Genomic DNA, 15546 nt, shown 5'->3' with positions numbered 1-15546 from the left:
TGTTCACTGGCACCTTAGGGAGAGAGACAGGGGGAGGCAGAATATTAAAAAAAGAGGAATCATGTATATGTGTGTGTGTGTGAGAGAGAGAGAGAGAGAGAGAGAGAGAGAGAGAGAGAGAGAGAGAGAGAGAGAGAGAGAGAGAGAGAGAGAGAGAGAGGTGGCTGTTATGTGTGTGGGTCAGAGACAGAAACAGAGAGCTGAAGAGAGAGTGAAATAGAGGGCAGTGGTCCTGCGGTCTCTATAATGGTCCTATTGATTTATTTAGACAGGGGTCTTTGCTGCAAGACTGCGAATTGCCTCTACATGCAGCGGTGGCACAGTGGTCACTACATTAGAACATTACAAATTGCTGAAGGTAATTGCCACCATTGAACGGAGGGACTGTGAGTCAGTAGGCGCTGCCTCCCAGGACGCTGTCAGTGTCCCTTATAGTGGAAAGCATACGGTAAAAGCTACAGCTACACCAGGGAATCACCTCATGATCTCAAAGCTTCCACCTCCATTTATAGCTACCAGCAGGTCTATAGGAGTGCTTCTATACCGTTATCTGTATCTACAAAGAAGATGGAGAGCTGTAGTCATGCAGAAAAATAAAAGCCGTGTGTATGCGTGCTATAAAGTGCTCTCTGGTCCGACGTATACTTCATGGTAGAGGAGTCCTTGCTAAGACTCCATAGCTTTCCTTTTTTATTTCAGCTCTAACATCTATCTCCCCTCTCCTGCTTCTTTCCCCCGTGCCACATCATACTCTCACTCACAGCTTGTGTACTGTGCCCGATCCTATCTATTTATTTCATTTTCATTCATGCTCCTTCATGTCTCCTCTCCCAGCAATTCCCCATGCCTTCTCCGCTCCATCTCTCTCTATCTCTCTCTGTCTCCCTCACGTTCCTTTTCACCCAACTCCATCCCTTCCAATCCCATCCCATCCCCTCACTCCCCCCCCCCCCCCCCCCCCCCCCCCTCTCATGGGATCACCAATGGCTTTGGCTTTCTAGCTCTGCAGTTTTCCTCAAAAAGGGGAGAGGACAGTGAAGTGCCTCTCCGGCATATTCTAGGCATTAATATGTTATGAATGACCTAATACGACAGTGTAAGGTTTACCCACCAATAACCCAAACCCTAACTATAAGACAGGGTGAATATTCATCTTAAAATTCAGAACGTCTGACCGACTAACCGACTGAGCAATTCAGCCGTGGTGGCAGTGAAACAAATGAGCCAGCGTGGCCAAACTGTACAGTATACCTCACATCCAGCATCATGGGTGAAGAATGAAGATTATTCCTCACGCCAAGTCATGTTCTGCACTGGCTGACGGACTGGCTGACTGCAGCGGGCGGACAATGGGCGAGCGCGCTAGTGGTTTCTGGCTTGGCGTGACTCATTCTTGGCTGGAACCAAAAGCCCCTTTCCCAGCCATCTGTCCATCACTGCCACTTCACTCAGCGGAACACAAAGTCAATTAAATCATCATTCCGCAAAGATTGTCTCCTCCGTCAAAGGGAGAGACAGTGGGACCAGACACGACAGCCAAGAGCGAGAGATGTGTGACCGCTACAAGGAACGATTGCTAATATTCAACACGCAAACGGAGGACCGAATAAAAACAAGTGAGCAAGAGCGAGAGTGCGAATGTGTTTGAGAGGCAGAGAGCGAGGCAGATGGAATGAAAGAAATAAGAAAGAAAGCGGGAGATTGTGAGAGAATAGAGACAGAATGTGTGTGTGTGTGTGTGTGTGAGAGAGAGAGAGAGAGAGAGAGAGAAGACAGAGAGAAGAAGAAGCGAGTGATGGAGGAGTGGGGGGTGGAGTAATGGCCCCTCTGGCGTGGTGAAAGAGGGATTGCCTGCACGGACGTCAAGGTGACACTGACAGGCCTGGGGAAAAAGTGTTTACCCAGCATTCCATGTGCCAAGCGTCCTCTCCAATGCATTAGATAAGTGCATCATCCCATCGAGGTGATGGACTCACGGGCTGTCAATCACATGACAGGATCCCAGGGGGCGCTGTGGCTGGACGGCCTAGCTGGACACTTAGAAAAGACACACGAGGAAAGAGTACTGGAAGCTAGAAGTTAGGGCTACACCAATATATCAGTTTGATGATATATTGGATATCGGCCAGTCAATGTCGTCCATCTCTGATATGGTGGAGGATTTGTTTTCACATTTTATTCAATTATTTAACTGTTCAATTGTGTGTTTTTATAAATTAATTAAATGGCAGAGTTTCCCCTGCTGTTGAAAAAGTAGGGTGGGTCACTCTGCCTTAAAGAGCTGCTGTTAACCCTAAGAGAATTTCATTAGTTTGGGTTTCAATGGAGAGTTTTGGTGTCACATGATGGTCTAAATGCTGTTTCAGATGTTCAGCTGTGACAAGAATACAATTCTTGTATTTTTTTGGCAGGAAAGTGGTCAAATTTAAATTGAATATTGACACAAAATATTGGCAATCAGCGATTTCAGTTGGTATTGTTCTTCAAAAATCCATTTCGGTCTACCTTTACTAGCTATTCTACTCAGCTTTCCTTTCACTATATGACATAAAAATCCAGAATGAAAATGTAGCAAGAAGTCTTTGTTTTGCGTGTTTGCTTCACCTCTGCTGCACTGTTGAATTGTTCAAAAACTCCACTCCACTGCAAGATAGACGCAGGGTGAAGGGACTTCTACAATTGCTAGTGATGCACTAGTCCCTTCCCTCTAGACAGTACATAGTACCTGGCACCAACAGTGGCAGTCCCTTCAGGGCATTGCTCTCATTACCAAACAGTGCAGTGATTCCCCTCACAGCGAGCTGTTCCTTCCCTCCCTGGTCCCTCTGAGGAAACCCAGCACCATAATAGGCAGATGGCTGATCAAGTGGATGTGGTAAAAGAGGCAGGAGAGAGAGGAGAGGCTGCTCTGTGTTGCTATTTGGTGCTTGTTTCATTAATATTCTGGCAGTATCCTGGTGTATGAAGCAGGCTGTGGATGATTGATGAGAGCTGGTTAAGCGAGTAGTCGGTAACCATCCAGTGGAGCAGCACACAGCAACACATAACATCCTGCGACTGGGACTGTACTGATGTATAAAATTACTTCAACCTCATTTTTTAAAGAAATTACAGACCAGTTTTCTGTGATAAATCAAAAGCAAAAAATGATTTCTAAAGATGCCATGTTATTCTATTTTCTTATTATATCCAAGGAGGGCCGTGAAAGCTCAGTTTACCCCCCTTTGTGTTTGCGTTTACCCTGCTTTTCAAGCTAACACAAACTTTATGGTATAAACTACATGGTATAAAATACATTATCAGAAATAGTATCAGGCTGATGTTACATGATAATAAAACATAAATCAATACTATGCTGAAAATACAATGATATATTTTGTGTGCTTGCCAGAAGGGCATAAATCCACTGTACATGTGCGGATGTCACTAACAGACTGTGGTATTTTTAGGTCCTTGTTTAACTGTGCATGTCTAAAAGCCTGTAAGTTACTGCCTGCTGTAACTATTTTCAGTGTAACTGCACTGGAAGATTGTTTTTACCATTTCATACTTCTCTACAATTCAAATTGCTGCTGGAAGCTAGCTAGTAGATTCATTTCAGGTTACCTGGTTTCCTGATTTGACAACATTCGATTGTTTGTTGTAGGTTTTGCATATTGTTTGTTGGATTCTTTGTTGTAAGTGGGTTTAATCCTTCATTGAGGATGTAACAGTAGGGCTTGCTAAGGGTATGATAGCAGTAACATTAGTTGTTAAGTTGTAGTAGGCCTAGTGAGCTATTAGTGAATTGATTTAAACATTTTTTTTTTTTACTTTATTTTCATTTTCCAAGACACTCACAGCTGTCAATCATGTAGCTAGTGCTAAGCTAGTTTTCACTTCCATATTTGTTTGTTTACATTATTGTTTGTACTCTTTGTGGTCATCACTAACTGGAGCTTATGGTTTACCCTCCTTTTCATGTACCATCACAAAACATCACATCATCACATCTATATGTTTTGATGTGAATGTAAGATGGATTCTTGGTTACAGTCTAATGTCATGCTAACCAAAATTCCAATACTACTTTTGATTGAAATCATTATTACGTTTTATAAACGTGAAATATCATCAAATATGGCGAATAAGTATGTATTGGAATAGTTAAAAGTGTAGTAACACATTGCTTGCTGTTTTTCCTTGTTTGCCGTAGTACCGTATTATCACATTTTTAGGTATTAAACTTAGTATTGGTATCAAAGTCAAACTTCTGATATTGTGACAACACTATTAGAGTCAGAGAACATTTTAACGAAGCCCCCTGCACTGTTCTCCCTGTCCCTCTGTCCCAGCTGATGTCTCTGACCTGCTGCGGCCTGCAGTTTCCTCCTGCGTCACTGAAGAGGCAGGAAGAAGAAGCAGGTCACTCTCAAAAACTGCTCCATAATTAGCCGTGTTAGCTCACTAACTCCTAATCAAAGACAATCAAAGATACTCCCTCAGGTCCTCACACACACACACGCACACTCAAAATATAGAATTTCTCACAGGCTCAACTAGCGTCTCAGGGTTGCTCAACAGATCAATATATTGTTATACATGAACCCACTGGAGGCTCCTAAGTGACTCGGACACAAGCCGATTCAGTCTCATGGATACTTCAAACTACAACTCATGAACAGAGTCTTTATAATCAAACAAGGCCTTCTCTGTGTGTGTGTGTGTGTGTGTGTGTGTGTGTGTGTGTGTGTGTGTGTGTGTGTGTGTGTGTGTCATTTGTTTTTTTCCAGACCAGAATGAACAGCTACCAGCCATGGATTGAGTGGAGGACAGCTGCTCAGGTAGTCTCTCTGACTCACACCCCCACAAGAATTAACTAGACAGCACAAAGATAGACAACAGCATCTGTTGCATACACACTGTCACACACACACACACACACACACACACACACTCACACACAAATACTGCAGCACTAAATAATATATGATGTAATTGCTATAATTGGTCTGGTCTTATTTACTGGTAGATATTCTTTCAGACTGGTCTCAGGGTAGTGCTTGCACATGACCAGAGATAATTAGGTGTGGAGAGGATAATGTAGTGTGTGTGTGTGTGTGTGTGCGCGCGCTTGTGTGTGTGTGTGTGTGTGTGTGTGTGTGTGTGTGTGTTGACTACTGTTGCGAAGCTGGCCTTTGAAGGCTGATCATTCACTCGTGCGAGGATGTGGCTGATGACAATCACTGCTTACTGACTGTCACCAACACATAGGATAGGACTGGACTACAAGTTTTCACTACCATATCTTTCACACACACACACACACACAAACACACACACACACACACTAGGAAATGTTTGGAATAGTAACTAGAAACTTACACACACTCTAGCCTACTGCAAAATCACTCATTTACACTAATCATGCTGAAAGTCTGCAGTACAGTTAAATCAAAAAGGGACTCGATTCTGAAAAGGGAAACATTATATACTAAGGAGGAAAGAGTTCTTGTTTGGCTGATGTGGGCTAAGCCAAGCTTCGTGCTCTCTACCGGTCTCTGTAAGTAAAAGACCGAGCTTTTCCCAGGTGTTTATTTTCTTTCCCTCACACTAGTTGTTAACTACTGTCGCAGCTCTCCACTTAAGGCTAGTAATGGCCATGCAGCGGCGGTCGCAAATCCAGACAAGATGCTTAAATGAGCCTCTTCCTCTCAAAGCAGCCCCGTAGCACACTGCAACAGAGTCATAGCGTGCATCTTGAGCAACAGCACAGACTCTGTAACTTCCAGGAAAAGTGATAAGGAGGAAAAATAGGAAGTGTATGATTACGCCCTTTAGATCCTGCACTAATAACCCCCATTCTCCTGGATTCCTTACCCCTTCCTCTTTGTTCAGTGAAGAAAGAGAGAAGGAGAGTGAGAAGTGAAGGGAATTAGGCTCAGAAAAAGGCTGAAAGGACACACTGGCTGTTGTCTGAGTGCCGTTAAGCATGTTTCGGTGTGTGTGCGTGCCTTTTCTGGAGTGTTTAAGTCTTGAACGAACTTACCAGATCTGACTCCTCACTGCCGGAGTGATACATTTCTGCTCTACCCAGCTCTGCGCTGTTCCGCCCGGCTGGGAGAAAACCTCCTCAGCTGCTGCCCATCTCCTCCCACAGACCAGGAACTCCTACTAGGCTGACTGCTCCGCTCCTACACAAGTCTCCCCCTCGTCCCGACTCCAGCGGAGAGGAAAGGCTCGCCTCCGTCGCCCCGGCAGAGAGAGTCGGAGCCGAAGGAGAAAGTTTGTTCCTCTCAGCCCTTCTATGGCCTACTTTAGTCCCAGCTGAGAGGCAGAGAGAAGACGAGCCTCTTTCCCACGCTGGGAGAACACTCCTTCAGAGCGCCGCGACCGTCCTCCAGCCCCGAAAACAAGCCCCCCTACCCTGCCCCCTGCCCCTCTCCCCTCCCACACACACACACACACATATATACTCTCTCTCTCTCTCACACACACGCTCAGCCAGTTAGGAAGTAAGAACTCTGGCCAACAGGGCCGGCCTGAAAATTCCAGAAAGCACCAAAAGCAGCTGCGGCAGCTTTTTATGTCTGTGCGCGAGTGTGTGATCCGGGGAGTTTACATGTGTTCCACTGTGCCTTGAAGAGGTTACACTTTGAGGAGCGGAAGGCTAAAAGATTGAACTCACTGTAGTCTCAACACATGTTCCTGAGACCAAAAACGTCAGGAAGTAATTATCTTCACTATGTCGACGAAATGCCATATTCAGCCAGCGCAGATCAGCGAGACCAAAGTCATAGAAACTTTCCGTTCGGTCACTTTATGGCACACGGAGCAGTTATCATGTTTGTTTTCAATCTTACATGGAAAATAAACCCATAAAACACTAGAAAGTTACTCAATGGATTGCGAGTACGGTACACACATACTACAAACTCTCCTGGCGAAGCAGCAAAGTCCATAAAACTTCAATCAAATAAAAGTGGGTGAAGTAATCAAGTGACAGATTTCTATAACCAGGCTTTAGTTTGACAGTAGTCAGAGCCGCAGCGTAAGGCAGCTGGTATGCGTCTGGAGTTTTCTAAGAGACTGCAGCGGTTACTGTAATCACTTCAAAGAAACTCAAAGATGATCCATCTCTTTATGCTTTGACATCAGAGACACTGGGACTGCGATGTGCGCTTTGTAATCGCACTGATATGATGTCAGCGCTCGTGTAGCAGAAATGGCTCTGATGTTAAATATTCTATTAAAGCAGTAAAATATGAGTCACAGCATGAGTTGAGAAGACTGCCACAAGTTAACCATGAGTTCACAAAATGAAACCATAACTAATCCACTTTTCCTGTAATAAAACATGAAAAACAACCGAGAAACACGGCTAACTCAGGGGAAAGACACACAAGTTGAGCACCATGAATGAGAACTGCAGCGGATGAATAGATGGGTGATTTTCATTTAAGTGTCAGGCAGCTTTTTATGTCCAGCATGTGAGATCATACAAGACAAAGACTGTAACACTATATACTCAGAGCTTTATTCGGCGTCCTGGTAAAGCACAGATTTGTGTGTTCCACGGGGAGAAAATGTTCGCTGGGTAGCCTCGCCTAAATCCTAGATTATATTGTGTTTGATGAGGGTTAACCCCTTTTTAAGGATTATCATCCAGGGCGTGCGCTCGGCACGTGACAAACTGTAGGATACATAGTTCTCCTCATCTCACTGGGACAATGGTTTCAAGCGGTGATATCTCATTTTGGAACAAAACTCTTCAGTTGACTAAATGCTTATGCAAATTCAACCCTCATTTTGACCATTCTCCCATTTCGATAAGTATGTCATGGTTTGTGGTCCAAAGCTAATCCTGCAGTGGCAACATGAGGTCAAGGTAAATGAAGGTGAAAGTCAGACACTAATTAAGTTTAGCCCTGAAGGCAAAGCCTCCACATGCTGGGCGTGATGACAGTTGACTAGAAAGTGTGATCGGGTGTCTCTGAATGCTCACGAAAAAACGACTACTTCCCATGTAAACTCCGCCTCGCATTGCCATAATCACAGCAAAAGAGGAAGAAATCAAATCAAGTGAGATGATGAGGATTCATAGGAAGCACCCTGTGACAGCACAATATACCTTTTTTATTTTACAATTTTAAAATACTGCTAATTATTAAAAATTAGGCCTAAAATCACTAGACGTTTATTGTTCTTCTGTTTCCACTGAGGTCACCCATAGTACAAATGTATACACCATGGGACTGTAATAGGTTTTAGATAAAAGCGAGCATGCATATGTCATATGAACAAACATAAATAGTCAAAGCTATAGCTATAGCTATAGCCTAGATGGGTTGCTTTTATTTCTGTGATTATCTAATGTTTGAGCAGCGTTCTTCTCTGCTGAAAGCAATTATCAGTTCTCTGTGAACGGGCTCTGTCCGACATGTGACTAATCAATGGCAGTGTTGGAAAATGAACGCCGCTGTTGCCTTTGGCTCATCGATTCGTATACATGCACACCGTGACGTAAGCAGGCATTCACTGACAGGCGCACAAAGGCCATAAAGGATAGCTTGCAAAACCAGCATACTTATATAATTGGACTATGAGGAGTAATCGATATAATGTGCCAATGGTTCTTACTTAGAAATTACTCAAGAGACCCTGATATATGAATATGGTTGTCCCTTTCATCACATCACTAGTTAGAGTCCGCCTGTGTGAAGAGAGTGACTGTGATGCTGCATTCTGCCTGCTCTTACATTTTGCATTTCAGGCATTTAAACTGACTTACTTTATAATGATAATAATGTAATAATGCGTTACTTAATTGATCTCAATTGGGAATTTCTCTTTTCACCCGCCTCCCATCCCCCCAAAAGAGGTCAGAGTGCAGAGTCAGTTGCAGGTCGGTGACTCTGGGATTGACTGTCTTGCTCAAGGACACTCTTTAGCGACATCAATGCTTGATCCAAAGTCCTCCACTTGAAGGATGGACTCTCTAATCACTAAACCCACCCAGAGTGACTTAAAATGAGCAGGCGTTTGGTCAGTGTATCGCTCAAGACACTGATGCAGAGGTTACAGGACAGTCTCTCCAGCTACTCTGCCCCCCCCTGCTGCTGTATCCGGGCTGGAGACAGGTGGCAGACAGAGCCATACCAGTGAGACTCCACTGTGTCTATCATTCACTGTTAAAGTAAACAGACCAAAACAATAGCTCACCACACTGGTAAACACACCGGTCTGGATAACCAGTGATAAAGCATGTGTGGATCTTTCACAACAACTTAGTCTTGTTTTCTTTGAGTTAATCTGCATCACATCAATGCAAGATAATAACATTTAAGACATCATAACAGTAGAAAAAATAACTGTACATATTAGAGACAATTTATTGATTCTGGCCCGAAGTATCTAGGCAATGGCAGAAACAATATCCAACAACATCATCATTGTTTTGTTTTCTGTCAAGTGGCCCATTATAACAGGCCACAATCCATATAAATGACATATTTAGTAAACTTACAAAGATCACTAATGGGCTAAAATACACCACAATTAGATCATTGGAGATCTGTCACAATGACCCCTCCAACGGGGCTTTGCCTTGCCAAGAATCCTATTACACAAATGAAACTCTCCAAGATGACTTTGTGTGTTAATCTATAAATCTTCTTTCAATCCCCCCCCCCCCCCCCCCCCCAAAAGTCCACCATCCACTGTTTTTTTTTCATTGCATAACATTTACACTAAACTCAAGGGAAAATACAACTGAAAAACACAGTAAAACACATAAGAACATGTAGTAAAATGTAAGCCAAATTCAAGCCCACTACATCACAAGTACATGGTATGCCCTTTGGCACCCTTGGGACCCCAGGTTACCCTAGACATCCACTGTTTTCATTCTTATTAGTGAATAGAGTATTGTGATCAAACTGATCCTGTAAATAACCCTTTATCAACAGAACTGACAGGAGATCATCTACTCACACACTGTAAATCACTCTAAAAAAGGTAAAGTGGAAATCTACAGCAGTCTGGTGCAGCATATACAGATCAGACTGGAGAATCCATGTTGGGCCCCCTGTGACTGTGATTCACATCTAATGAAACCCCCGGGGCCAGCAGCTGGCATCTGACTGGGGTTACCTAGCTACTGCACAAGCCAGGCCACTTGAGCCCCGGGACCATCTCTAATTACAGAGATAGAGAGAGAGAGAGAGAGAGAGAGAGAGAGAGAGAGAGAAAAGATAGGGAGTGAGTGAGAGACAGAGGGAAAGAGAGGAGGTGAGGGAGAGAGGATGAGAGAGAGACAGATAGAAGCCCCAGCTGTTCAGTATCCTGCCGCCTCTCTGAGCTACGGAAGAGCTGGACTGCTGTTTCCTCCAGTCCACCAAAGGGCATAACGCTAGCATGTGTACCAAACCCGAGAATAGCACTGAACCTGCGAATACACATCATACAAATGAGGCTAACGCTCCTCATCTGTTGTCTGTAATGGAAGGCAGAGGGGTAAAGTCAAAAGATGCATCCAAGGAAAAGAGAATAAACACAGTAGCTGACTTTTAAATGAGTTGCTTAGCCCGCCTGTGATAAGTATAGCCTGTCAATGTGGAATTGGCAGCAAAAAAGTACACTGCAAAAAAACAGTCCATCTTAACTAGTAATCTGGTCTCATATTTAGCCTTCAGATCTTACTTCTCTTACACCAAGAGCAAAATTCTGCCATTGAGGTGAGATAACTCCACTTGTTTCCAGTGCCGTTTCACTTGTTTCAGGACTTTTCTAGAAATGAGTCAATATCTTGAAACAAGTCAGAATAAGGCAGATCACTGCACTACTATCAAGAAAATGACACTATGAATGACACAAATTCTTGAAACAAATTGATTTGTATTGGAAACAAGCAAAATTATCTAACGCCATTGACACATTTTTTCACTTATTTTAAGAAAATTATGATTTTAGGACTCAATAATCAACGAAATGACTTGATAAAGATGAAGATTTTTTGCAGTGGAACTGTTTGAACACTTGCCGTAGTGAATAATACGTCTATTGTCTATAATGTTCAATGCCGCATACGTTCTACAGTTTCTACAATGAATTTCCAGTTGAGGACGAAGAGAGATGGAAAACAAACAAGGACTGAAGTCAGTGCATTGCTCCTCTGCTAACAGTCACCTCCAGCTTACCCTTCCCACGATGTGCTTGGTCCGTGGAGACAGAGGAGGCTTGTCAAGCATTCCCAAGGGAATGAAGATCATGAGCACAGAGTTGCCGGACAACTACTGGATGCAAAAACTGATCACTTCCGAAAACGCTGACATGGACAACTGTGCCGTTGACTGCTGCAGTGTGGGAGAGAGAGTGTGTGTGTGAGTGTGTGTGCTAACCGCGCACTGAGTCACTTCACGCTCACTGAACACATCAACACATCGGCTGTCCCACATGGACTCGTAGGAAAAACTCTTCAGCCGGCAAATTGGGACGGTTGTGACCAATACAGTCACGCACATGGCAGGCAAACACAGGCAGAGACCAATACACTCCCACTCTGTATGCAAACACGCTTTCACACGTACAGAAAACACTCACTCAGCAAGCTGCCTCCCTGGTCTCTCTCTGACACACAGACATGGACAAAAGAACAGGCACACAAACACGGACACACACACACACACACACACACACGCACACACACACACACACACACACACACACTCATATCACCTTAGTGGTTTTGGCAGAGAACCACGGGCCGGTCATTTTTAATTAGCTTAATGAACAGTCTGATATCTTGTAATTTAGTGATTAAGGTTTGGGTTACACCCCACACACATACACATGTGCGTCACACATTTGTGAACACACACACACACACACACAGAGAGAGAGAGGGAGAGAGAGAGAGAGAGAGAGAGAGAGAGAGAGAGACAGAGAGAGAGAGGGAGAGAGAGAGAGAGAGAGAGAGAGAGGGGGGGAGAGAGAGAGAGAGAGAGAGAGAGAGAGAGAGAGAGAGAGAGAGAGAGAGAAACTAGCAGGTTGCCAGATTGGTTAGGTAGGCTGTCACCTTTGATCATATTTTCATCACTTTTACTAAAAGTTCCCACTCTGGTTTAATAAGTGTCCATGCCACTCTGCGCCTGCAATGTGTATTAGAAAAAAGCTACTGTAATACAGTGCGATGCATTCAATCTTCGATCACATAACAGAAAAAAAAAGACTCGCTTCACTTTCCCCACACTGTTAGACTCTATAGCCGCTTTTCCATTGCGTCTCTTCAGACTGCGGAATGGCGGACTGCGAGGCAGACGGTCCTGGTCCCAAATCTCCGAAAACGTTGCAGCAGATTTACAAACAGGCGTTATTTGAATAAACTGACCACATAATTGGGAATCTAGATGGTTACTTTCTCGCCTGAAAAAATATTAAAACTTAATAAAGTGACATATTAACAGTCGTACAGCCAAAATTACAACAGCTTTTAGCCTGCTTTAAAATCCCCGCTATCGCTGCCGGCAATGATGATGATTCTCTCTGACCAATCAGTAGTCTGCAGTGTTTTCACGTCACCTTTTGGTATCGCCTCAGCTCGCTTGGAACCTCGACGGAGGTGCTACCAAAAAAAGTACCAGGTACCAGGTAATGTGATACCTGGTACCTGGTACTTGCCCAATGGAAAACCAAAAAAGGCGAGTACAGTCGAGTCGAGTTGAGCCGGTACCATGCGGTGGAAAAGCGGCATAACTCAGCCACTTTTATGTGTCGCTCAGGTTGCTGGAGGGTCACAGCAGCCTTTGATCCAAACACAGGCGAACTGTTTGAACATCTCCAGGACAGATGATCATCCACTGCGCAGTCACATGCTCCGCTGTACTGTACATCTCTACAGGAGGGAGGGAACGGTCCATACTGTACACAATAACACCACGGGGGTGATTGCTCTGTGTCCACTTGATCCCCTGACTCACTTTGTAATGATTGCTTCTCTCAGTAAGGAGATTTAAATCGGCTTGGGCCTTTCAACCAATCCAGGATTTACAGAGAAAGAAATGACTGACATCCTTCGTGGCTGAGAAACATGCTCAGTGTTTTGGCTGTCAAAAGCTGTTCTTTACAACTTGGAATGGGTAAGACATGGCGGTCCTAAGGGAATATGGATGGGAAGATTGTACGCAAATAGGTTGAATCATTCTGTTCTACATTAGCTAAATCATGCCGTCAAAGATAGGATTTAGTTGTGCACAGGAATGTTTTCACTGGACTTCTTAGAGGTGTCCACACACAGAAAGAGAAAGACGAGCCTGCAGATTGTCTTTCACCTACAGAGAAACCTGGTGACTGGGACCGTCCCACTGCCTTTCTATGGGACGACGAGGCAGACTCAGTCCCGCATGAATCCGTGATGAAGCAAAACTAAGCTCCACTTATAGTATGTACAGTTCCCACGGTAAAGGCCTACGTAAACAGAGCTCACAGACAGGATATAGATTGCGTCTTGGCAAGCGATACACTTGATGTCACCACAAACAAAACTGTACACTAGCTAGGAATACACAAACACGGAAAAAGCCAATACTAGACAGTCTGAATTGTAAGAGAAACGCAAAGCCAACCAGCATCACTAGATGTTACGGATAGAGAAGTAAGCCGCTGAAACACAGAAACAAGGATAGTTTTTTTTTTACCTTTGGCTTCTTAGACATGCTCGTTCTCCCACAATGCCCGAGACACCTGTGTCGCCTCTCCGTTCCACAGCGACTGTAATGAATTATGCAAATCCCCTGGTTTTTGTGCAGAGTACCATGACCCAGGGGTACAAGCAGCTGACGCCTGGCATGAAAAAAGCCAACCTATTTGCCTCAGTCAAAACGGATAACAGTGAGCGCCGTGCTCTCCTAAATACACCCGGCGTCGCCCAGGTAGTTTCCAAAAGAGAGGAAATGTGATGCGGTCATTCTCAAGTGCTCTTCCAACTGCTAGTGTCATGCCTCATGTCGACTGAAGCCGGCTGAGAGTCTCTCAGACAGCTCACACACACACACACTGACATGGGCACACACTGATACGTACACATACACCCATGCACGCGTGAGCAGACACACGCAGTCCAGCAGACAGAACAGAGTGTTTAAGCTCGGCGGTGTCATGGTTAGCTCTAGAGTGTTTTGCTTCAGCTGGCCGGGCATTAGGCTTTAATTTGATAGTGTGACATCTGTCGCCCGGTCCACTCAACTGTATGACCCGAGGCTGACTGGCACACACACACACACACACACACACACCTTGCATTTCCTGGTTTGTGCCTCACCAAAAACGCTCTATCACCTCACACACTCTTACGAATCACCAAACGCTTGCTCTTGTGTTCATCGCTAAAAGCTGTAGAACTGTTTTAATGTCACTGAAGAGCCTGTGTGAGCGATGCTGAGCTGATGAGCTGCAGCAGAAGAGCCAAACCGCTGGAGTAAAACATGTGACCTCCTGCAGCTGGACACCCGTAGCCAGACAGACAGTCAGTCAGTAACAGCACCATCTGGAGCCATAATCCGCCTGGCACTGCCCACCCCTACGATTATGGACGTGGCCCTCAGAGTCATTAGGCTTATTGGATAGACGAGTAGATACCTGGGATCAGCAGACCGCAGCGGCACTGCGACTGCGTCAGAAAAGTCTGCATTTTTTGGAAAGAAATAAGTGAATGCATATGGGTTTGGGAAGCATGGCATCATGCAGAGGAATAGCAGGGAAGTCTGGAAGGGTGAAGACAAAGAAAAGCTTAAGCCACTGTTGATCTCATGTTGCAGGATTTTTTTTTTTCATCTTTCAAGGCCTGCTTTTCTAATCAGCTGCAGACTAAGGACTCAGTTCAGGTCAGCAGAGGGTGTGATTCATTAGACTATGACTGCATTAGATTTAATTCTAATACAGCTGCATTAGTCAAGATTGCGATGCAACAGTATGACTTTATTTTATCAGGCATTACTTTAAGCTATTCCATCAAGGCTCGATTCTGTCAACTTTCCAATTCTGTCTGTGCAGGGAAGTTCAGGTTCGGGATAGAGAGGATAGAGAGCAGCAGCAGCATGTCATATGTGCCATATGGGTACATTCCTGTTTATGCACACATGCAATATGTTTCCCCAACTGAAAAGTACTGGACAAATGTGCAAACTTATCGCAGCATCCTGGGTAAATATGAACGCCTGTGTAGGAGAGCACAACATATGGTGGATGCAGTTCACACAGAAGAGTTTAGCCCCAGGTTCATCACCCCATGACTTCCTCCTGCACCTGACAAAACTCCACCGAGAGGGAATGAATTACACAACAAAGACGCTGAGCTTTGAAGTTCACAAGGCTCCAGAATCATCTCTCATTGGCTTTGCAAAGAGAGAGAAGTTTCAAACGCTGCAGACAGTGAGACAGACACTCTGTTGTAACCCCCGCACCCCCCCTCCCCCCCACTCCACCCCCCCATCCCATCCACTCTGTCTGCCCCACCCCCCTTTCCCAAGTAGCTGATTTCATCCTAGCAAAGCCACTCTCTCTCTAATCTCC

At 44.6% G+C, this 15546-nt stretch overlaps 1 protein-coding gene across 2 annotated transcripts in view; it reads right to left on the bottom strand.

Moving 5' to 3' along the window:
• cacnb2a (calcium channel, voltage-dependent, beta 2a) overlaps positions 1–15546 on the bottom strand; it is a 56751-nt gene that overhangs the window by 23997 nt on the left and 17208 nt on the right. Inside the window, exon 1 of one of the 2 annotated variants that reach the window (XM_071912111.2) lies at positions 6029–6081. The exons of the other annotated variant lie outside the window; for it this stretch is intronic. Within the exon in view, the coding sequence (XP_071768212.2) occupies positions 6029–6061 (33 nt within the window). The 5' untranslated portion in view covers positions 6062–6081. Of the gene's footprint in view, positions 1–6028; positions 6082–15546 lie in introns of those variants that run through there. 2 annotated transcript variants of the gene reach the window in all.

Source organism: Centroberyx gerrardi, chromosome 22, assembly GCF_048128805.1.
Source record: "Centroberyx gerrardi isolate f3 chromosome 22, fCenGer3.hap1.cur.20231027, whole genome shotgun sequence".
NCBI lineage: Eukaryota > Metazoa > Chordata > Actinopteri > Beryciformes > Berycidae > Centroberyx > Centroberyx gerrardi.
The sequence above is the reverse complement of the archived record's forward strand: the minus strand, read 5'-3'. Positions and strand labels throughout refer to the sequence as shown.